At 44.3% G+C, this 24129-nt stretch overlaps 1 protein-coding gene across 1 annotated transcript in view; it reads left to right on the forward strand.

The window, feature by feature from the left end:
• The window catches only part of WNT3A (Wnt family member 3A), an 80752-nt gene extending 60665 nt beyond the window's left edge, over positions 1-20087 (forward strand). The window contains exons 3-4 of the mRNA XM_088535040.1: positions 16287-16552; positions 19308-20087. Of these exons, the coding sequence (XP_088391166.1) occupies positions 16287-16552; positions 19308-19787 (746 nt within the window). The 3' untranslated portion in view covers positions 19788-20087. The remainder of the gene's footprint in view (positions 1-16286; positions 16553-19307) is intronic.
• The last annotated feature ends 4042 nt before the right edge of the window (positions 20088-24129 follow it).

Below are 24129 nucleotides of genomic sequence, written 5' to 3' on the forward strand. Positions count from 1 at the left end.
TCAGAATGAAGGTATTTGCTTGAGATGTGGGTGACTGAACAGCTTGGTCATTGCTTCTCTCCAGTGCTCCACACTGGAAGTCTTCATTTTTTTAGGTAGCAGTGGGAAGTGTTTTGTGGCTTGTGGTGCACAGCATGGGGCTAGAAAGGAGAAGGAAGGCCACCATCCACGGTTACTGGTGCGGCACCCTCTTCTGAGGCACACAACACTTCTGTGTCCTCACTCTTATGCAACCTACTACGCACAACACACCCTGCTTTGCTGTGGAGAGTTGCTCTGGGTAGACTTTTGAATTAAACCACTATTACACAGTTACTTGAAATTGCTGGAGACCAGATATTCTGACCCAGGCTGTGAATCAGATCTGGATGATGCCAAACTAAAGACTGAGTGATTTGATCTCAATCTTTTCCCAAGACCCAAACCAAGCTGGTCCTCTTAGCAGAAACAAAGTCTAGGTAACATTTGTATGGCTTTTTTGATCACTATTTCCATGTGCTTCCTTTATTTGCTCAGGGAGCAGAAAATACTAAGGCATCCCTTAAGTTCTTGAACCAGATTGTCCGCTAATGAAATGTGTTGTTTGCAAGCCCCAGAATTTTTACCCCTCCCAGCTAATGCTGAACAAACATCCATTTAGGCAGGTGCATTTTTAGGCCCATAACCATCAGAAACTTCCTTCTGCGAACACAAATCCCACTGTTTCCGTACTCAGTCCTGCAAGTCTTTTGTTGGCAAGTCTGGAACTGCACTGGAGAAGTGAGCGATTTCCATGACTAAAGGTTGCAGGACCAACCTGATTAGAAAGATTCAGCAAAATCTCCAATCAGAGCATTAGCACAGATCCACCAGGTAAGAAGCTGGCTCTAGGCATGCAGTTGGCTTCTCCTCAGAGACACAGAGTAACTTCCACTGGTTTCTATCAAGGGCTGGAAGTTCTCAGCTTCTCTCAGGATTGATCTCTGCACCTGCAGAGCAAATGCCTGTAAATATTGTTGTGGTTTTGGTGGCTTTTTATTTATAATATCCAAACATGCTGCTTTGATTAGAGATGGGGGGAAGGGCAAAATCTAACAGTGTTTTCTGGCATTTAGTCCCTAATTGGAATATTCCCCTGGGGTATTTTTAAAAAAATATTAAATTGGTCCTTTTTTTTATGAATAACACTTTAATTAAATTTTTACATATTAAATGCACATCAATCGAAATACTTAGACAAATAGCATGAGTATTAGTCATGTATAAGCAGAAGGATGAATCAGTCTAAGGCTGTGTATGTTACAACACCCTCTCCATCCACTGGCACATGTGAGAGGCTGAAAGGCAAAGGAAATTACCGTGAGAGATGGAAACCAGGGAAAAGGGAGAGCATACGAAAAGGAGGGGGTCCCCGTTTGGATTGATAAGGTAAGGGATCTCTTGCTCATGCCGTGGCTCAGAAACAAGACACCGAGTCAAGGGACATGAGCTTTATTCGCCGATTCTGATCCACTGGGCATCTTCACACCATTATTTGGTTCTCCTTTCTTTCTTTCCTTTCCATCTCCTTCTTTGCTTTGCTCAGGTTAATTGGGCAAGGTTTTCTCTGTGTCCATTGGGCAAGAAGCCATAGACTCATAAACTGCAGCCAGTTAGACCTTAGGAAGAACGGGCTAACGGTAAGGGTAGTGAAGCATGAGAATAGATTGCCTGGGGAAGGGGTGGAAGCACCAACCTGGGAGGTTTTCAAGAACACGTTAGACAAACATCTGTCAGGGATAGTTTAGGCAGAGTGGATTCTGCCCTTGGGCAGAGGGGTGCAAGGTCCATGTCTGATTGCTTGTGATTTGAAGATTTTTCTGGAGCAGGGGCTGCGCTTGTGCGGGGGTTAGTGCAGTGTCTCCCTCCCTGGGAAAAGTGATGACTTCAGTGGGGGAGTCTAGGCATCAGTTTCATACAACAAAGCAAGAAGCAAGGTGTCTCGGTAAAAAAAAAAAAAAAAAAAAAGGTAAGTTTTTTGTGTTTGCTTGAAAAAATATGCCTATACCCAAGTGCATCCCTAATAATGATGGTTTAATTATTCTGCCATTTCTACTGAACCAGATAAAGGAATATTCTTCTTTATACCAGGCCGATAGGAGAGTCAGGCCCAATGTTGCCTGATGGCAAAAATACATTCTTACGTTACCTTTATTTTATTTTGCACTTCTGTCATCATCTACTCCTACTCATTACACAGGGCAGCAGCAGTGTCACAACCATGGGAGCTTACATTTAATAGCAAGAGAGGAATCCTTAGCAACTTCCATCCCAGGGGATCACCAAAGGCATGGCTTTGATTTTTTTGCTCTAAGACAGGCAGGGATGAAAGCAATGTGCACTATTAGTAAACTCTTGAGGTACTGGGTTCCTCCAGCAGCTTGGTGAACACTTTCCACTCTCACTAATGTCACCGACAGCAGTGTATGCAGAACAGGTCATCACCCTTCTCCTCCGCCCCAAATTAATATGTTGGATAAGGAGTCACGCATCATTCCCACCAAAACTGGAGAACACACACCCATAGCCATGGGGTGTGGATGCTGTTTAACAACCCGAAGCAGAGCTACACAGGCATTTAGGGTGCAAAGTCAAGCATAACAACGTGTCCAGTTGTCAAATACGAAGGCAGCGCTGACATAAGAGCAAGAACTCATTTAGTCAATTAAAAGCAGCAAGAATGAGAAGTGTAGGCTGTCAGGTTTAAGGTTTCTTGCTATCGGAGTGGTGAAGTTCTGGAACAGCTTCACAAAACCAAGTAGAAGAAGCAAAAATAACATACTGGCATACAGTCTGAGGAAGGGAAGGCTTCATCAAAGCAAATGTTATCATCTGGCTTACAGCAGGTTAATATAGATCAACACAGGGACCGAGATAGAAACTGGAGCTCCACATTTCTCCTATGAATCAAAATCCACAGAACCTGCCTCTTCTTCCACTGGTTCACTACTCCCATCCTCCCATCGGAGGGGCTTTAATCACTAACAGGAAGTTTTTTCAAATTCTGTGTGCCCATCATTTTCCTTGCCTTGGAGGATGAAAGCCATATGTAGCTAAGAGTGGAAGAGATTGTCTCCATAGGAGAGAGCCTCCATAGTTGGCCTACGTATGACTCCTGTAGCCCCGATAGCTGACAAGTGCATGACACGGGGCTGGGCAAGAAAACTGCATCTCTGTAATTAAGTAGGTGGGTGTTATGCGAATTTAAGAATCCTGGGCAAAATATGCTAAGCACAAAATTAATGAAACTGGCTCGTTTTATGAATACAAATGATGACTGGTTGAGAAAGAGCTGTCTGGAGGCGTTCGGTATCTTTTGCTTCTACAGCAATTCTGTTTTGAGGTCAAACTATCTTATGTTGCAACTGCTGTGCTCTGGTTCTGACTGCAGAAAGGATCATATGGTAGAGGATCAAGGCTTGATAGCACTGGCATGAATCCACAATCTTGAAATTGTTTTGGGCATCACTGGTTCGGAGATCTGCATGGCTCAGTGAAGAACAGAAATTGCCATGTCTGAGAGCTTCTTGGTATCAAAACTCAGACAATTCTCCTAATCCAGGTTAAAAGATGGTTCCTTGTCCCATCACTTCCCATCACCTTCTTCATCATGAGGTGAGACGTGTGTCACCCACATCAGTGTTGTGCACACAGGAACACAGGTGGACAGTCATCCACAACAAACCAACTAACCTCAGTAGTGAGGGAAGGGTAGACAAAAAGAAAACAGGTCTGTTTTGTGAATAGTGGAGTGATTTTTAGGGTTCAGAAAAAAAAAGACTAAGATTTTGGTACTGTACTAATATAAAAACAATTATTTGGGTAAATAGTGTAATTTCATTTCACCTCTGTGATCCAAAATAGTTTCCTTCAGTGTTTTGTATCACAATTAGATACAAGTTGTGTTTATTATTATTATTACTTAACTCCTCTCTATAATGTGAAGATGAAGATGAAGGAAATATTCCCATTCATCAAGTTTCTGTAGTCTTACATTCACGAAGAACTCAAGCTCTTTGCCTGCCTTTAAGGCAACAGATCACCAGGTGGTCTCCTCACTAAGCACTAACCAGGCATGCTTTTACTCAGCCTCTCAAATCAAACAGAAGACACATTTTTAGTCCAGTAGGATAACAGGCTCTCTTTGTGGTTGCTCATGCTGATATTCTGATTTTGTCTCCTAAGATTTAAAGATTTAAGGGAATCTCTCTCAGAACATGACCATTGGTCATAAGAGTTCCTGCAATGGCTTGATTGTAAGAATTACACACTGCAAAACTTGGGATTTGCACGCACTTGTCCCCCAGATTTGTTTAAGGGGATTTTTTATCCCTGGCAGGGCATAGCTTTCTCCTCCAGAAAGTATCCTGGTATACTTCTCCTCCAGGTATAGTGCATGTCTTGTGGTTATTCTTTTGGTTGGTTGGGCTGATAGGTTGCCTGTATCTTCTAAGATATGCTCCATCTGACAGTGTCCTCATACACACTCATTTTATGATGGCTAAGGACACAGCTGACTACAATGTTAGACAAGCGCTCAGTACATTTAGCTCCCTTTTCCGTTTGCAAATTATACAAGAGCTTCAGCTGTAATCAGAATATCTGTCATCCAAAGCTTATCTCTTGACACATAATTGCTTGTAAATCATTCAGTCCGTGTCTGGTCCTTTTCAAATTTCTTATTTCTCTCTAAGTAGGACTGCAGTCCCCCTTGCTTCACCAGCTGGCTGCATCCTTGCATAGTTGGGATCAGAGGGCAGGAAAAGGGATGATTGCTCTCAATTTCACAGGTGGACAAGTGAGGCAGAAGCAGGGCAGATGAGCTGCTCCAAAGCCATGCTGCTTAATCCTGCCCAGAGCGGAGCCACTTATCCCTCAGGAACCTCAGATACAGCCTCCAAACCATGCTTCCTCTCAAAGGCTATTTATAAAACAGCTTTTTGTGCTCTGGGAGTTGCATAAACTCTTCTGCCTTCTCAACTGGACGAAACTGAAACCCAACGCCAAAAAAAAAAAAAAAGCCTACTCCAAAAGGGTGAACAGTTCCCTTGCAATTCCACCAGCACCCAAAATCCACTCCCTTTTCCAAATCGCGCCTGTAAAGAGAAAACTTTTGCAAGCAGAAAAATTGCTTAATTGCCTCAAATTGATTCTATGGTTTTATTAAGATATTTGCCCAGCTCTATTATGGTTAATTATTTGTATTACAGTAGACTCTGAGGCCCCAAGCAGAGATGAGGGCTCCATTGTACTAAGTACTGTACAAGCACATAATAACCAAATCACTCCTTGCCCCAGATAGCTTACAATTACGTGGAGAACTGCAGTGGAAACATACCACAGCTGCAATGCTCGTATGAACACCCTTCCAGAGGGCAAACGGGCATTTGGAAAGCCAAGAGGGACCCTTGTGAGGGTCGGGATTGCTTTTATTGTGCATGTTCCTTGCAGCCCCTCTTTGCTTGTTGAGCAGCGGTGGGAAAAAAACAGGAAGAATATTGAGATATAATCATCACAGGAAGGTTTTGTGGTGGATAAGCAGAGTGAAAGTGAGAAGAGGAAAGAAAAGAAGGAAAATTAAGTTTCTGAGCTGTTTTCCCACTGGTGTTTTGCTTCCGTGCGCCTCTGAGCTCTCAGCTGGGAAGCTGGGTAGCAGGAGGTTCGGGAGGGAGCTTGTTTCCCTGGGGATTTCCAGCCTCACTTTGCAAACTCTGAGCATTCCTCTGCTTAGGTGTCTGTTGTAAAGAGTATGCAGCTTTGAATTGAGCTCTCGGCAACCCTCTACCTGCTGCCATCCTCTGCTTCCATTCATGAAAAAGGAGCAAAAATCCCAAAGGGGAACTCTACCCTTCACCTTTCCTCTCCCCATGCCTACGGATAGAGCTGTGCATGGGAAACTTTGCAGCTTGAGCCATCTGAAATAGGGGAGCTTCCCTACACCTGCACTCTGCTAACGTGGGGCAAGATTTGAGGCTGTTTAAACTTTTTTGGGAATGGTCTCCAGGGCTGTTTTGATGTGATTTGGGGTCTTATTTGCACCCCTGAGCACTGGATGCCCCTTAGGAACCACCTTGTAGGAGGATGCGCATCCTTGTACTGCCAAACTGCGTTGCAACCCAGCTCCGGAGGGAGATGAGTGTGGAGGGAACATGAAAGGCAGTGAATTGTACCCTAAAAAACAAGGGGAAAATGCAGTCGCTTCCAAACACTAAACTCAGGCCTCAAGTGGAGCGGGAAACTCTGGAGACAACTGGATGTATGTGTCTGTGTGTGTGTAAAACGGCCTTGCAGAATATCCCGGCTTTAGCAGGGCTTTGAAAAAGATCTGGGTGGTGATTCAAAATCCAGGTTATGACCTGTGACCTTTGGATGAGAAATTGTTGCCATTTAGGATGTGTTAGGAGGTCCATCCTTTTCATCAAATGCGTGTTTCTTCTTGCTGCGGGAGGCAATCACACCGGTATATCATTAACTCGCAGAAAAGGAGGCTGTAAAAGAAGTTGATGGGGGACCTTAGCCCACACCCTGCTGGGGTCTGCTCAGAGCACAATATCCCAGCGACCATGAGATTAAGCTAAAGAGAAAAGTGAAAATGCTTTTCACGATTCACACGCCCTTTAGATTGTTTTATTAAACCATTTGAATAGGGATTTCCCTTTCGGCCGACAACGGGGCCCGGCCAATGCATAGTTCTAGGTTGCTATGACTTAGTTGGTGCTGGCTAATCACAAGTGAGGGCAAATTTCATATAAAATATCTCGGGCCATTGTCAACCTAATGCAGCGTGACAGTGCCAGCACAAAGGGGGATTCATTCACCCCAGCAGGTAATAAGGACGATTTGCCATACCAACCAGGCAGTCTCGAGGGGGGCTGTCAAATGCGATCAGAGCAGCGAAATGGAGCCTCACATTCCTTTCTCAGGTGGGCGAAGGCGATCCTTTTGTTCGACCATGTTGCTTCTGATAACAGAATACAATTTTTTTTTCCTTCCCCCTATCCTATTGACCGCTGGGGCTGTTTTGCATAGCAGACTTTGGCGCTGGCCTTTTTATTACCCGTGCCTTTTTATTTTAATTTTTTTATTATTTTTTTATAATGCGCAGAAGGGACCCTGATGATCCTTTAACCTGCTCGCCTCTGGAAAGTGCCCTGGAAAATTTTGCCCAGGGTCCTTCCCTGCTCCTTTTCCGCCTTCCCCTTTCATTAAGGAATTGGGGCTGCCACAATGAGCGCGCTGTATCTCGGCTAATAACCTCCAATTGGCACACAGCTTCCTTTTGTCTGAATCCTTCCAGGGACATCAGGCCATCAGGGAGACCAGAGGTCGGGATAACTCCGGGAAGTCTGGCATGCTAAGAGAGCTTGGCCGTTTTGGGATGCAATATGCAGAATAAGGCACTTAAAGGAGAAGGGCGGCAGGGGGGGTCAGGTAGAGAGCGTTTCACACATGACCAAACCAGCAAAAAAGACAGATAAAACATGCTTGCATTAAGCAAGGTAGGTAAGGAGACGTACATGGCAATGATTAGATAGACAGAGAGATAGGGCGATGCAGAGCGCGATAGAGCGGTGTTTGCTTTGCAGGTATCAGACTTGGGTTGCTGATACCAGACGGTCCCTGCTGATTAGCCTATCTTGGGGGTCCGGTTACCTGCCGTCACCCGAGGTTATTTTGACAGTAGCTAATTAGCGAAAGCACCAGGCCCCACTCCCAGCAAGACTCCCAGCCTGCTCCGGCGTCGGACAATCTGGCTCTACCTGTTCCGGAGGCCTCGAACGCTTGGAAGAGCCAGTGCCCTGCCAGAGTTTGCAGTGCGGCTGCTCCTTGCAACAAGAGCAAGGAGCAACCAACAAGAACAGCAACAACAGAAAAAGAAAACCACCACCGACAGAAAAACCCTACTGTTCGAATGTTTTAGGGGAACTTGGCCTTCAGGATTTTACAAGCCATGCTAATCCGACCTCCTTCAATCTAGCATTCCCCCTTATCTGTATCGCCTTCATGTTCCCTGGCAGGAATTGCCCACTTAATAATTTCCCTCCGATGATCTGAATCACAGCTAATCTGATCAAATGTCTTTTCAGAGTCTTTCATCTTCCCAGGGATGTGTTGACACTAGCACGTTGGTTCAGAGGAAACAAGAACTCAATCAGAACTTCATTCAAAACACAGATGGGACCCAAAGCTAACCTTTCCTTTAAGATATGCAAAAGTGTGGTTAGCTTCTTGTTATTATGTTCTGCATTTGCATAAGTCTTTGCATTTTCGGGCCTGATTTTTAGAAGGATAAAAAAGTCAAACAAACCCTGGAGCTGGATTTTGATGAGAAAGAGCACAGAATCAGCTGGGCACAGAGCTGGCAAGGCTCTTGGTGAAGAAGGGCAGACTGTGGCATCACACAGAGGCAGGCATTGGGTTTTGGAGGTTTCTCCCCACTGACATCACTTGCTGCAATGTGTATGTGCCAAAACCTGGCTTGGGGGACCTACATTTCCCCCAGCCTCTTTATTAGAGCCTCCACAACCCCATTTCATGGTTAGACTTGAAAGTTTCAGTTACCTGCAGCCCCTAGGGCTTAGGGTTTTTGCAAATCAGCTTCCCCAAACTTATAAATCCACTTGGGAAACACTGCTAAGGATGAAGGGATGGACCTGAGACAGGGCTGCAGGTATGGGGGTTTCACCACTGCATAGCTCCAAGCCATTCAAGTCACAGTCTGTAAAGCTATGCAGAGATTTCAGTCTTGCAAGAGAATTTTAGAGGAATGGACTCAGTGCTCTTTCTTCTCTCAAGGGATCCTGTGCAAACATTTAGGTTGTATTAATAAAGAAGGGTTTGATGGGGGCTTGCAGAGCTCTGTGCACATCTTCTCTGTGCAATGCAGAACAGCTCTGGAAACTCCTGGAGCTACTGCCAAGACCTGCATGGGTTATCATCCCAGAGGAGGTGCTGATTAGAAGATAGCCCTATCCACATAGCACAGCAAACATGCAGATATAGGTGATATTTTCCTGGAAGAGAATTCACTCTTGGGGTAATAAGGCACCATGCACTATAGGGTGAGGAGAAATGTCCCCCCTTTGGTCCCTCTCTTTCATATAGTTGTAGACTGAAAGGACACTCAAAACCTTAGGTCATAGGTTGCAAACTGAGCTTTCTTCCCCTCTCCTCTATGGACAGTGTGCACCATCTAGTCTGTGGTGTGAGCTAGTCATGTAGACGGACTGTGAGCCTGAAAAGACTATAGCAATTGCCACTTGAATGAATCTGCGAGCTTTCCATGATAGGAGAATTTAGAGAGTTTTTGCAAAAAGAGGAACTGAGACAAAGTTGCAGGTTGCCCGTGTCTTTGCTTAGCGCCTGCTGACAATTCCAAAAGCTTTCCTAAAGTCCCCAGAGACATCTCACCCTTCACTAGCCACCTTCCGGAGTGCTGATGCTGTGACTGAGCAGAAAATAAGAACAAGGGCACTCAGCTATTTTGTGTTTGGACTTGGAGGGCCATTAAGTATAAAAAAAATGAAAGCTTCTAACAAACTCTCTTTTCCTACCGCTCTTACTCTGGGAAGCATTTTATAGTCAGTATAAATATAGCAGATGCTGTAGACATTGGGAATGTGCTCAGTGTAATGATTTACCCTCCCACCAGGAAGCGAGACTGGGTCCCTTCTTTCTATAGCCCTTGTGTTTGACACATTCAAGTCTTAGCTCCCTGCTCTCCACCTTCTCCAGTGGGTGGAAGACGCATCTTTAAAAATAAACTGCGAGCCCTACCTAAAGATCCCCAGATTGATACCCCAAAGATTTTAAGGATCCTTCGGCACCAGGACAGGAGATGCTGTTACATGAGGCCAACGCATCTTGGTTGGTAAGACTGGGTTGGGGGAAGTAAGAATGTTGGAAACAGGGGCCTTTTTGGAGTGGAGAAATAAAGGTTGAAGCAGAGCCAGCCAGTTTATGTAAAACCCTTTCAGTTGGTTTATCTGAGATGGGATCCTCTCTTGCTACAATCAAGAGGAATGTGGTGAAACTGAAGCTCACCTGCCTCCGAGGTTACAAAAGCCAATATTTTGTTTCCAACGTTCTCAGTATTTTCCCCACGAGCAATGTCAGGTTTGCAGCAGCTGTGACACCTCCGTGATCCTCCTCCTCTTCCCTCCTTTACGATGGGAGTGACTCTTGTTCCCCTCCAGCACTTGGGCACTGTCTCTGTGGCATGGATGGATCTGTGAGTCGGTATGTGCCAAGGGGTTCCCTGTCTGCTAGAGTGTTCTGGGCTGTTCTCCATCTTCACCTGGTGCAATGCCAATATTTAGTAGTTCTGACTGGCAAATGATTTGCTTCTTTTTGATCATAAAAAAAAAATGTTTATTTTTTTTTCCTCATCCCTCCTCCCTTCCCCGGGGAAAAATATGTCCTGCATGCTGAGATATGACCCCTAGTTTCATTCTTTGTCAAGTTTTCCTGAGGCAATTGGCCTAGTGAGATGATCGTAAGTCAGGACATCATTCCTATGTCCTGAATCCCTGGTTCTTGCTTCTGAGGGACCTGCTTGTTTGCAAGTTTAGCAGACAGGCCAGTATCTTCTTTCTCTTGATGTCTAGGACAAGCAAGGCTGTATGGTTGCAGACGGGACGTTTTCTCCTGCACACAAATTTTGGCATGATCATTCACATTAGTGTAAGCCATATCCATCTCTGTGTATGTTTTTGCAGTTCCTGTGATTTCTGACTCACCAGCCCTGCTAGATTTCAATTCTGCCATTCAGAAAGTATCTGCACCTCCAAGGTTGTCAGTGGGGGCCTAAAAAAATCCCATTTCACCGGGGTGTCACAGTCTACTGAACTCACAGTGAGCATCTGGCTCAAGGTACCTCTGAAAGGTGTCCTTCAGAGCTGAGATCTTCCTTCAGGCTGGTCTTCAGTGCAGTTCCATGCAACAAAGGGGCACTGACTTTTTTACATCCGTCAGTGCTTCAGCTCCTGATCCATGGTCAGGACTATTTGGTATTAATCTCTCCTGGCATCCTCTTTTTCCATCCGGAGTGATGCAACCTGGACTTTGGTTCAAGCCCTTCTGGCTTAACTTTTATGAAGGAAGTGTTTATAGACAAGCCTCTCCACAAGGGAAGGACATAGCTTGAATCACTATGCTTCTCAAAGCCTACTTCACTGATTCCTCATTGTCATCTTCTGCTAGACGAGGCTCTCCTCCCACTATAACCTTCCTGATCTCTAACGTGCAAGAAGGAACCCTGACCATATTAATCAGGAGGAAAATGAGTCATTAGGACAAGCCTCCAAAGTGAGAGACCATGCCAGCAGGTACACCTACTCCAGAACCCCAAGCCAAGTGTGCCCTCAGCTTTGCTTCCAGTTCCTTGCCTCTTAGAATTTTTTTCTTGTGTGTTTTTCTGTTTGTTTCAGTCTTTCTGCTGACTTGCAGTTATCTCACTGCAGTATTTTTCCTGTTGTAGGCCTAAAAGTAGTATAATCTATTCAGAATAAAGATGCTAATGAAGGCTGAGATGAGTGGCTAAGGTCTGGGGATTCAATGGTGAGTTGTCTTCTCACTCTTTCCTTCACTTCCTTCCAGAAACAATCCAGGCCAATTCTTTTCTTTTTCATGATGTTTATACATCACCCAGCTCACAGACACAACACAGTACACAGTATTTCACTCCAAGGGCCACATTTTAGAAAATGATGGTGATAAACTGAAGTAATCACCAAAAACCATGCAGGGAGAAGAAAATTGTGAGCAGGGCCATGGTTACCAACTGAAGGGGCACAGCAGGATCTCCCATGCTTAAAGTCTTTTAATTAAAACTGGAGATTGAAATCTCCAGAGTCCATATGTCATATAGGAGAGAACTACACTCAGAACTATGATACAAAGGTAGTATGAAAAGGACTTTAGATTTTTAAATCTACTGCTATGTTCATTCTTCTGCTTCGCCATTATTCTTTTTCCTTAATATCTGGAACATCTACATGACTTACGGTTAGTCATTCAGAAAAAGATTCATGGAAAATAAGTCACTGTCTGAGCAGCAGAACCACAAGGCCAGGTCTCTTATATTAGACAGTATAGATATTTGTATAGTTATTCATTTGCTTTCCTCATTCCGCATCTTGCTGATCTATTGTTCTTCTCCAACACCTTCTAGCCACAATTCTGAAGACATCACTGAATTTAGCATGGCAGACTCCTAGGCGGGTAAGCAGGATTGTCTTCAGGTATATGGATAAGAATGTAGAGGCACAGACTGACTGCAAGTTTTGCCCAAAGTTACATGAGGAATCTCTGTGAAAACAGGAGTTCATACATTAGAACCTCATTCTCTGGCCTCTGAATTCTCATTCTGGTGTTGTCTGGCCATGACTTTCTACATGCTGAGATGTCTCTGCTGCTGAGACAGGGTGGATAGAGATGCTCTGCATGTGATGTTCATGCTCCCAGTTTTGCAGACCAGGCACTTAGGGAACTACACTCCCAATATCCAGAAATGACTTGCATTCATCTCCTTGCTGGGCATCTGTAAAACATTGAAGAAGGTACTCTTTAAATCTCAACATCCTTTCCATTGATAGACAACCTCTCTAAAAGTGTACAGAAATGGATACATCACACTCCAGCCATCCAGATCTCTAGGACTTAAGGAAAACTTGGAAGCAGGCGGGTATCAGACAAGCTGAAGCCAGAGTTTTGGTGACCTTGTGCTGCACTAAAAACAAAGTGGTTCAAAATGCTCTTAAGTCAACATCCCCATAAGGTATTAGTCTCCATTAACCTCCTGTTGCCAGATGACTTTCCAGAAGGTCTCTTCAAGTTATAACGAGCTGCTTGTCTCCTGCTACCAGAACCACCCAGAGAGGAATGAGGCGACCTGACAAATATACTGCACTTTCCTGTTATCTTTGCTAAGTCTCTTGCATTTTTATATGGCACCTTAATAACCCCTCATTTCCATTACAAGTGCATGCTTTCCTTCTGCTTATCTGTATCTTTATACACTCCTTCTCCATTCCTGCAGCCACACCGCCTCCGGCTACAACCTGGGGAGCACTCCAGAGCTCAACAGGGTCAGGTCTGCTTAGTAATCAGAGGACAGTCCCATAGCGTAGTCGGTGGCAGGACGTGATTCAGGCGATGGCGCTCTTCCATCTGCGTCAATATTGAACTCGGTGCCGTAAGTTAGGGGTAGGAGATGGCAAACCCAGTGCCCTAATTTTATGAAGTCATTAAGAGATCGGCGGCAACTTTCTCAAGAGACAAACTCCTAACCTCGGTGCCGCGGGCCAGATTTCAGCTTCGCTCTGCCTGCCTGCATTCCCCAGGTAGTTACAATCAGATATAGCGCTATTTGCTTCCTGTTGTGTGCTGTTAAGTGGTGGCTACACTCCACCCCAGGGGTGGCTGCATTTCAAAAGGGGAGTGATTGCTGCATATAGAGGCTGTAAAAGCCATTGGGCTCTTTCTGGGAAGAGGAGTGCCAAGTATAATCGGTGCCTCTTAAGGAAAAAATGGTATCAAAACCCTCCTGGAGCTGAAGGCTGTCGCTATGGTCTAACGCCAGTGGAGAATTTAAGTAACGGATGTATGGAGGCTTTGGGGAGAAATTGGTTACCTATATCCCAATCCCGTGAACAGCTCTGTTCAGCTGTTACCTAGAAACACTCACATTCTGCAGATCCTCTGGCCAAGTGCCCTAAAGCTCCCTGGGGTTTGATGCAGAAACCCCTCTGCTCTGGACTCATCCAGGGGAATCCTAAGATATGGCCACCCCTCTGATGCAGACACAGCACGAGGCTTTCTGCAAAACTCTGCTTTCTTTTTGTTCACAGCATGGCAAGGCGCTGACCTTGGCAAGCATGGGTCGGGTGGATACAACACCTACCCAAGTGTTGGGGAGGGGAGGATACCCCAGTGATGGGAGGTAATATGCACAAGCAGTGTGAGCTAGCAACCACAGCTATTGGGCAGAAGAGGGAAAGAAGAGGAAGAAACATTGCTTTTTTCTTTGGTTCATGTCAAAGAACTGTCAAAGCACTCTTTGATTTCCTCTCTACCCTCTATACTCTCCACCCCCCTACAGAAGGCAAAGAGATTCATCCCACAGTCTTATCTGACTGGTTTCTCTGAGATTTTACAGTCCACGGACTGATCACAGACATCCTTGGAGAACAGCATACCAAGCCCCAACCACAGAGGCGTAGCCTGTGGATCCCACCTGGGCAAGGGCAAGATGCCAAGTCCTCAGTCCGTTTAGAACTGGGACACATCTGGTCAAGCTCAAAAGCTTAGCTTTTAGACAGCTCAGGAACCGTATGGTCACCAGTTGCGGGTTCCTCCAGGCTGGTCAGATGCTGAACAAGTTTTTTTTGAAATCACGTTGTGGAACTGAGGGTTCCTACACTTTCCTTTTTTGGTTCTAGCCTTCAGTGACTTGCTAACCTCACGATGCGCATTGACATCGTGTTCCAGGACATTGCTCATACCTTCGGCTTGTAAGTTCATGCACATTATTTGATTTGCATATTGTTGTATTTGGTAGTCTTCCCAAAATGAAGCTGTGCTGCACAAGTTCTAGCTTAAACCTTCAATCCAGCCCGGACTGCTCTGCAAGCATGCAGTTTTGATTTCTCCCTGAGAACAATGTCGGCTTTTTGGCTTGGCATATTAAACTCACCTCATGTTAGTAAAAGCTGGAAGCATCTAGAAGATTAAGCCAAAATGCCCAGGGAAAATCAAGATCAGCAAAATATAGTAGAGAAGGTTTAAGTGGATTTGTGGAGGCACCTCATGAGTTGATGTAAAGCTCAGTTTAAGTAAGCGAAGTTTCATCAGCTGAAAAACTGACCCTCTGCCTTCATGGCTCCATTTGAATTTCAACCCTGTTCTAGCTCAGTCAACAAAAGGCTTCAGAGACAACATGCTTTCTTGGCTAAATGGACAAGAGAGGAGTTTGTGACGGAAAGAGGAAAGGAGGTTCAAGAAGTCAGGCTATCAGAATCATTCTGTCTTCTTCGAGATGCCTCAAAGGGCTGAGAATAGCCCTTTCCATGAAAATGTGATTTGTCTGAAGCCAAAAAACACTACCGTGGCGTTTTATAAAGTGTGATGTTGAACTCTGGGGTCATTTCTAATGAATGAAGAAATAGGATGAAACTGAAACTGAAAACAAAAACCTGATGCTTCATATTTTTCCCATCTGCAAAATATTTTCAAAGATTTAGGTTTCATTTCAGCACAGTATGGAAAAAAGCACAGGAAACCAGAAAAGCTATGACAGCACTGAGCTGTCCTTCCCCACCCAGGCTAAGCTAGGATGAAAGACTGTGGAAGAGGATCTCCACAGAGATTATGCCTCCTCATTCCCTAATGAGGGGGGATCAGCATGCTGATCCTAAAGACCATTCTGAGATGGTGGACAGAAGAGTAAAACTCACTGCCAGGCCCCTTTGCAAGGGCCTTAATTGGGCAAGTAAGCAAAGCATTGAATAAATGCAAGAAGCCATGTGTTGAACACTGTTTCCAAGTGAGTCAGACAACCTAGGAAAAAGAAGATAGTTCCAGGATGGATGGATGATTGGGTCAAGTTTTATCTATGTAATAGTGCGAACCAGGGAGTGCCTGGCCATCCTAACATTTTCTCACCTTCCAGCCAGCAGCATTTCTCCCATTCAAGGAGAAATAAGAGCTTTGGCTGGTGCCAGTCACACAACCAAGGAAGGAGACTGGTGTTCACTGGAGAGCTTAACTTTAAATTTTAAGGATGCTTCTCAGTTTCTGTTATTTGAAGCAAAGACTTCAGCTTAGGAATGGCCAAGGGGTGCATTTCAGGGAGAGGCAGATGCTGCCTGCTGCCTGGATGGAAGAAGCCCCTACCTGCATGATCTTAGTTATTCAAGAACTGCTAACCTCAAATATTTGATTATATTATTTCTGAATGGCTTGGTAAAACCAGGGCAAAGTCCAATTCTCTACAAAGACTATAGGCCCTCTGAAACCCAGCTCTCCACTGTTTTTTGTTTTGCTATGGCCATCTCCTAAGACCCTAGTCCAAACTTCTTGGTTGACTTCTGTGGGCTTGAATCAAGACTATTTCCCAGTATAATGAAATATCCCTGGAGTGAGTGGAAGACCACAAGGAAGAGGACTCTTGGCCTGCTGCCGTGTCCTTGAGATAAGGTGTTTACAGCGTTGATTGTGGCCACACATGGTCCCTTCCCTGACAACTATTCATGGTTTCTCTTTCGCAGCTACCAGGGAATCAGCCTTTGTCCATGCCATTGCCTCTGCTGGAGTGGCTTTCGCAGTGACCAGATCCTGCGCGGAAGGCTCGGCCACCATCTGCGGCTGTGACACGCGCCACAAGGGCTCTCCCGGAGAAGGCTGGAAATGGGGGGGCTGCAGCGAGGACGTGGAGTTTGGGAGCATGGTGTCTCGGGAGTTTGCTGATGCCCGGGAGAACAGGCCAGACGCTCGGTCAGCCATGAACAGGCACAACAACGAAGCTGGAAGGACCGTAAGGCCGTTTACTTTTACCTTACTTGATCACCCCTTAAACGTTTTCCACCTGCCACTTTAGAAACCTATAGCGGGAGGGACCTGAGGGAAGTAACCAAACCAAAATACGAACTGTTTTCCATCACAAAACAATGTTATGTGCCCTATGATAGCTCTTGGTGTGGTTGTGATCAGTGATTCTTTCTGATTGATCTAGATCTAAGGAGCCCAGAAGAAAATGCAAAAAAAAAAAAAAAAAAAGCCTGAGTCAGTTGCCCAGACCCTTTTATAGTGAGTGCATCAAAACAGACAAATTTCATCCCTGCAGAGAGAAGACATTTTAAGTAGGTCAGTTGAATGAAGTCCTACTAGAGTCTGATCTTCCCCCTTGGCTGTAAAAAGCGGGTGCATCAAACAGCCAGAGATGTCTATACACAGAGGTGTAGACAGCTGAGGTTAAAATAGGTGAACTGGAGCTTATGGGCAGGATTCATCAACCTAAACACAGGTATTCACTGTAATGTGAGGTATCCTAAAGGATCCAGTCTGCTCTCCAAGTGCTACTGTGAAAGCCAATGGATCTCCTGTAGGTCCTTTGCCACAAAGGTGAGGAAGAGCAGGAGAATATTTCCATCTCCTTTTCTTGACACCTTTCCCACAGTGTATTTGAAGAAAATGAGAGGAAATGTGACACTGGTGTCTTCTGTTTAAGTCTTGCCCGTATCACAATGACTGCCTCGTAAGACAGTGAATCTTTTCTGTAAGGTGGGACAATCTCCATAAGGGGGTGGAAAATGACTTTTTCATCAAAAGAATAGCCCATAAATGCCAGCGAAGTATGCTCTTTGGGAAACACTTGTGAAATTCAGTCGCAAAACCCTTATTAGTGGAGATCATGCTGGAGCTCCTATGGGATAACAGCCTTTTTTTTTTTCTCCAGTGATAAACTAAAGATAATTTTATCCTTCAGTAAGAGAAAAGAATCTCCTTAAAATCAATAGAGATTAATATGATCTCATTCCCTTGGGAATAGGCCTTATGCACGTATAAGAGGACACACAACTGTGCAGTGAGCCATAGCAAAGCCACCGCAGTTGCACTTTGCTGGGAGACGACTGTGCACAGACAGGCTAGGAATTCCACATGAGCTCCTCAGGTGGACATGGCCAAAACCCTGAAGAATTTGTCCACCTCACACCTCTGGAGAGCTAGTCTGAAAGGAGCAATACCAACTTTCCAAATAAAAACCACCAGAACAAGTGTATACTGTGAAGAAGAATATGAGAAATAATGTGATTTCCCAAAACACTGGCCCATGTTGTCCCAGATCCTACAAGGCCTTGTGCATTTCTGATGGTAGTTACTGGGCAAGCCTGCTGAGATCAGGAGGACTGTGGAGAGTAGGAAATATGGATTTAGCTTATACTGAGAATCCCCAGAAAAAAAAAATCAAACTGCAAGTAAAGATCCGTGGAATTTCAGTCCTGCAAAGGTCTTTTTGATGCATGTCTTTTCACTTGGCACTGAGTTATTTTTGGATATTTTGCAAATGTCAAAGATTAAAGAGTAAATGTCACAGCATTATCTGAAATGCTACTGTTTTATAATATATTTTCTATACTCCCCATGCCAGCGCTTATGGGGTAGGTGTTTCAGGCCTCCTTGCTCAAGCGTTTCCAGCTAAACCTGAGCCATAGGCAATGTTGCATATTAGTTCCCATATGAACTCAAACCCTGCCACCAGGCCAGAAGCTTTGATTAAGTTCAGGGTGATTATATGAACCAACCATTTTGTGGTTCTCTCTCATCTAATTACAACCTCTTTTGCGGTGTGTGATACTCCGTAAATAACACAGGAAAGCACCTGGTGAACAGCAAGGTGCTGATTCATGGCAAATCTTTTGGACTCAGGCTGGCACTAGTCTGTTCATGTACCCAGAAATTTGCTGATCAGTCTGAAAAAACAGATTATCGAGTAAGTTGCGTAAGGCTGTCTCCCACCTCAGCATACTGAATGCCAACCCTCTCTAGAAAACTTTGGACTAATTTAACACAAGGTGAAAGGAAATAACCATCTCCTGGGATCAATAATTGTGTTTCTGTTTATCCTGAGACAGTATTTTATCTTTGAGTCTATGCATATTAAAATCAAAAGTGGGACTTCTATATTTTTCTTTGAATAGCTTTAGAAAAAAATGTAAATTTGGTTTAAAAATATGAATACATTTCTGTATTCTGAACTTTGCCACCAGCAAGGCTAGAACTTCATTTGCTTAAATAAGCATAAAAACATATGTTAAGGATGAAATACTCTGCTAGGTGGTTAGGACAATTTTTATTTCTTTCATTTGCATTGGAATAGTTGTATATTCTATTTATCATAGTTTTGTCATTGTTTTAGCTGGGTTTTATGGTCTTTGCTTTTATGCCTAGATGTGTCTGAATTTCATTCTTGGGTGAGAATACTGCAATATTCACGTGAGCATTGTTAAGATAAAAATTAATGTGTACAGAAATCACTTTAGCCACCAGTGAAAGCACTTTATTGATACTTTAACCTGTGGTGGAAGTGAGAAATAGTTCCTGAAGTTTATATCTGCCTCAGACCTAGCATCTGTGCAGTACATTGGCTGAGGAATAAAGTATGTATGTGAACATCTATAAAAACGCTATAGGTCACTAGGAAATCCTTGCTAAATAGCAGAATTCAATATATGTTTTGATTACAGGCTAATATCTTCCTTCTTCTTTGCCTGTCCTCTCCTTTTTTTCAGTCCATTATTGAGCTCATGCACCTTAAGTGCAAATGTCATGGCCTCTCGGGCAGCTGTGAAGTGAAGACCTGCTGGTGGTCTCAGCCGGACTTCAGGGTCATCGGTGACTATCTCAAGGACAAGTACGATAGCGCTTCCGAAATGGTAGTGGAAAAACACAGGGAATCTCGTGGCTGGGTCGAGACCCTGAGGCCCAAATACAACTTCTTCAAGGCTCCAACTGAGAAAGACCTGGTTTACTACGAGAATTCACCAAACTTTTGTGAGCCCAACCCTGAGACAGGTTCTTTCGGGACCCGTGATAGGATCTGTAATGTCACTTCCCATGGGATTGATGGTTGCGACCTTCTGTGCTGTGGCCGTGGGCACAACACGAGGACTGAGAAACGGAAAGAGAAGTGCCACTGTATCTTCCACTGGTGCTGCTACGTCCGCTGCCAGGAATGCATACGAGTCTACGATGTCCACACGTGCAAATAAAGCAGGCAAAATTCTTCCCTGGGCTCCAAGTGGAGGAACAGATTTGAGCCTACTTCCTCTGAGGTTGCAGACATGAGAGAAGTCCACTTTTTTGATATTAAAGAATAATAAAACAAAAAAAGGCTAAAACTGGTTGGATAGAATAGGTCTAATGACTTCTGGGCTATCCCAAGGTACATTTGGCAGTCATAAAGGTATGCCCCAATTATGCCTCCTGTGGGAGACAGCAGTTTCTTCAACTAGCCGATAATAAAGAGCTAGAAAGAAGAGTATCAGCAAGAGTATGGATTTGCTCTGCTCTCACCCACTTGAAGTGACTCATGTGATTAAGTGTCCTTTGAAAGACTTGCATCTTCCTAAAATCAAATTCTCCTTTTCCCCCAGCTAGGGGGAGGTTATGTTGGACGACAGCACTAAGTTTTCTAAGATCTATCTACATACCCAAACGGCCAGATTCTGTGTATAATATGAGCAACAACAAGAACAAAAGAAATACAAGCAGAAAAATTAATGAATGGTTTAAAAATGCAAATCCTCCTTTGCTTTTGCCATAGAACCAGAGAAGTCTACGTATACATTATAGAGTTGCAGATTGGGCAGGCTCTTTGCATGAACTTTTTTAGCACAGTAGCTTCTGCCAGATTTGACATAGGATGCAGTGACACCTGTAGACGTGGAGGGAGAGAGAAATAGAGGGAGATAACTGCTGATGGTTTCCTACATATGCGCTATTGGCACACAAGTGGTGTGCATGCTACAGAAAAGATCTATGCCTCACGTGAAGGGAAGAGGACTCACCATATGCAGTGAGAAGGAGACAGTCCCATGATGAGAGACATTGCTCCAGATATGGTTTAGTAGGTGGCTCAGCCAGCGAGATTTCCTCCGAAACATGCAGTGCAAAACGAGTCTCCTGGGGCTGAACACTTGCTGCTGGGGGTAGGACGTGGCTTCTCAGCATCCCAGCTCATTCTGGCAAAGGAGGAAAGGGAAAGCATCCACTCCTGACGTCTTGTTGGAGAACACCATAAGTAACAGTGGAAAGTGTACTTAGTCCACTCCATCTGCTCTCCACGCCTCGTGGAGGCTTCCCTACAGGCACTTAGCAAAACCCTTAGACCACAAGTCTGCAAGGAAAATGACTCTGAAGGACTGACTGTCACCCATTAATTTACACAACCTTGAACCACCACCACCACCCGCCGCAAGTTGAAACAGTTTCAGATTCTAACCAAGTTTGGATCCACATCCAATTTCTACAACCATTCCAGTTTACAAAAGTGACAAAGATTAAAATACACAAAAATCCAGACCCTGCACCAGCCAAGTTTGCATGCAAATCCCAACTTTGCAGCACAGCCACATTTGTGCTGTTCACCTCTGCCTCCCCTCCTTTGCCTGTAGCTCTACTTCTGGTTTCAGATCAGGCCTTCCTTCATGTACATGGGTGTCCAAGTCTGAACCTCAGCCCACCAAGTTACTCCTGAATGATACAGACATAAAGGAGTAGTGGCTGAAGCACAGAATCTTAGTCTGTCCATCTCTGACACACTTGTCTCTTGTCTTCTTTGTCATATCTGTATCTTTGGGTTCCCATCTTAGGAACTCAATTATCCCACCTTGGGATATTGGATGGACATTTTTTTTTCCCCTTCAATACTTGAAGGCAAATGGGGCATGGAATAACTCCAGTAACCCATAGGGGTTTTTTGTGGGTGGTAGAGCGCTGTGATCAGTGCTGTTGCTAACATCTGGACGTCAGTACAGAGAAATAAGATCTCTGCCTGTCATCTTATTCCCTGGAACCAAAGGAAAGAGTATGCAGAAGAGGCAGGGAGCAAACAGAACTAATTTCATCAGCAAGAAAACAGGAGGAAATGATGCCTCCAAGGGTTGACTCTGAGTCACGGCGTCTCCCAAGACTACTCCTAGGCTGGTGCAGTTTGTGCAGCATTATTTGTCTCAGGGCTGTGCCAAAGGGTGCAAGCAAGTTTTGCATATTAATGGAGGCACTTCTAGCAACTCTCTGCAAAACAGCTGCAGTGAAATGAGAGAAGAAACACAAAAGGGAGGGAAGGAGAGAAAGAGAGACCAAGGGAGCAAAAGAAAATGGGGAGAAAAACAACAGTATCTGTACATGTTTATCATTGCACGCAATAAATAGCTATACTTCAACTGATAGAAAGTAGTGGATTACTGAAAACTGAGTGGATTCACAGCTATTTTGATAATACAGTCTTAGGAAAGAGGAAAACCTGGTTATTTTGGAATATAGAGAAGGACGCCGCTGCAGGGGAAAATTGCCTCAGTAACCAATATTCAATCACAGGTTGTCAAGAAAGAAAACACTGAAGAAGACCACATATGAGGTGGAAGGCATGGATAAATTGCAAAAGGTGGGACATGGAAAGATAAATCCAATTTATTTAATATAATTCTGTGACAGCAGTTACGGTGCCAGATGTTAGATACATCCTAAGCATGGACTTCTGTCAATGACTGGTGCCCCAACTGTAAAGATGCAGATCATTGCAGGTTACGTTCTCTGTCAACCCGTTGACTTCAGCAGGATCACACCCACAGCTAATTTTATCCTGGTACTTTTAAACAAGCTTGCTTCATATTCCTTCTTTTACACCATACCAGTGAAGAAATTGTTTGAAGGGTTTGGCTTCCTTTCATGCAAGCTGGATTCTGGCCCCAACCCATTCCACAGCTCGCTAACATCAACAATTTCTTCTTCTGCACCAGCATCAATGCCAACATCGCTACAAGGTGAAGATTTCAGGAAGCACAAAAGAAAAAAAAAAGGCATTTGCTGAGCAATGGCTTATAAAGATGAACAAACAGATTTTGACTGTGGTAGTGGAACTTGTTTCACCTGACTATGTCAAAGTTAGGCATCTAGTCTAAGCTACTTATCTGTTGGCTTTTGTTTTGTTTTGTTTTCTGCTAAAATCAACTGCAAGAAACAAACAGCTCCAGAAGGTGATTCACCATAGCCTAGGATGGTATCTTAGTTGCTCTCTGGATGTAATTCTGTGTTTCCTCTGACTTCAGCTGATGAGCTCATGCCAGGTATTGAACTTTTAGATGGGTACACTTGGATGATGTGAAGTCTACCATGAGTCAAGGAAGTGAAGCTTGAAACTGATCATCAGTTGAGATGGGCTGGAATTTGTATTCCTTCGATGCTGGGGTCAGATTTGAAACAGCTCATTCAAGGGATTTTTAATGAAGCCTATGCATATTTGTTGTTTTTTTTATGTAATTAGTCATCTGCCATGATGATATAGTGTGAGGGGCTGAGCAAATACTACTAAAGGCAATGAAAAATACCTGTGTGAATTCTGTTACTCACACCAAGTGCAACTGAGGGTCCTAGTCCTGCGTCTGATCTTCCTACCCACATGGAGGGAAAAAGGAGATCCTGTTAGAGGTCTGGGAGCAAAGGTCTCCCAGGTGCACACACGAGTCCTGAGTCTGACTCCACTGCTTTGAATGAGGCACTTGGGGCATCACTAATCCATAAACATGAAAGTGTATGTGTAAAACCGGAGTCCCACTCCAGTGCCTCCTCTAGGAGTCTCATTTAAAAGTTGCAACTACAGTGGCAACAAAGAACAAGTCAGTGATGAGTGAGGGGCTGTCTCTCCCTGTATATAATGCCTAGGTGTGGTATCATTTAGGAGGTGGTCTAAACACAACCCAAAGCCTTTCTCTGCCTCAGATTCTCCAAATCTGTGAAAATGGTAGCACCTTTCTCACAGAGAGGACACCTTCATCGCTTAGGATTTGACTCAATCATACAGGCATCTAGTGGCACTTTAGGTGCCCTATAAAATCCTTTTGGATTCAGCCGTGGTTTCAGGGGCTTAGTTCTTTAGAGGTTTTGAATCAGGTTTACTAAACTTGGGCAGATACGTCAGAGACTGTAGGTTATCCAGAATGGCACAAGATACTTACATGTAGAAAGCTGAATTGTCCACGTCCGGTCTGGTGATGATTTGCTGTACAAAAAAAATCCCTCCAGCTCTCTGTAGCTGCGCAGTGCACCACTCTTGACTAAAAAAAAAACACAAGATCATCCATTACGCATAAATGGGACCAAGTGTATTCAACTTCCAAGACCCATCAGTGCTCTCCCTTTGAGTCCTCTCTTGTGACTAAGTTTGTCCTCAGGCAATAGCAGGGAGAAAGGAGATGGTATCATCTGGACAAGGAACATAAGTGTGAAAAAGGGAAATAAGAAAGAAAGGAACATAATTTCTTTCCTTTTACATGCTGCTACTCAACCTTTCCTTTAGCTGATCTAATGAGTTTGATCATCATTTCCACATCA

Source organism: Tinamus guttatus, unplaced genomic scaffold (assembly GCF_059628265.1).
Source record: "Tinamus guttatus ecotype Peru unplaced genomic scaffold, ASM5962826v1 Tinamus_guttatus_pri_ptg000605l, whole genome shotgun sequence".
Taxonomy (NCBI): Eukaryota; Metazoa; Chordata; class Aves; order Tinamiformes; family Tinamidae; genus Tinamus; species Tinamus guttatus.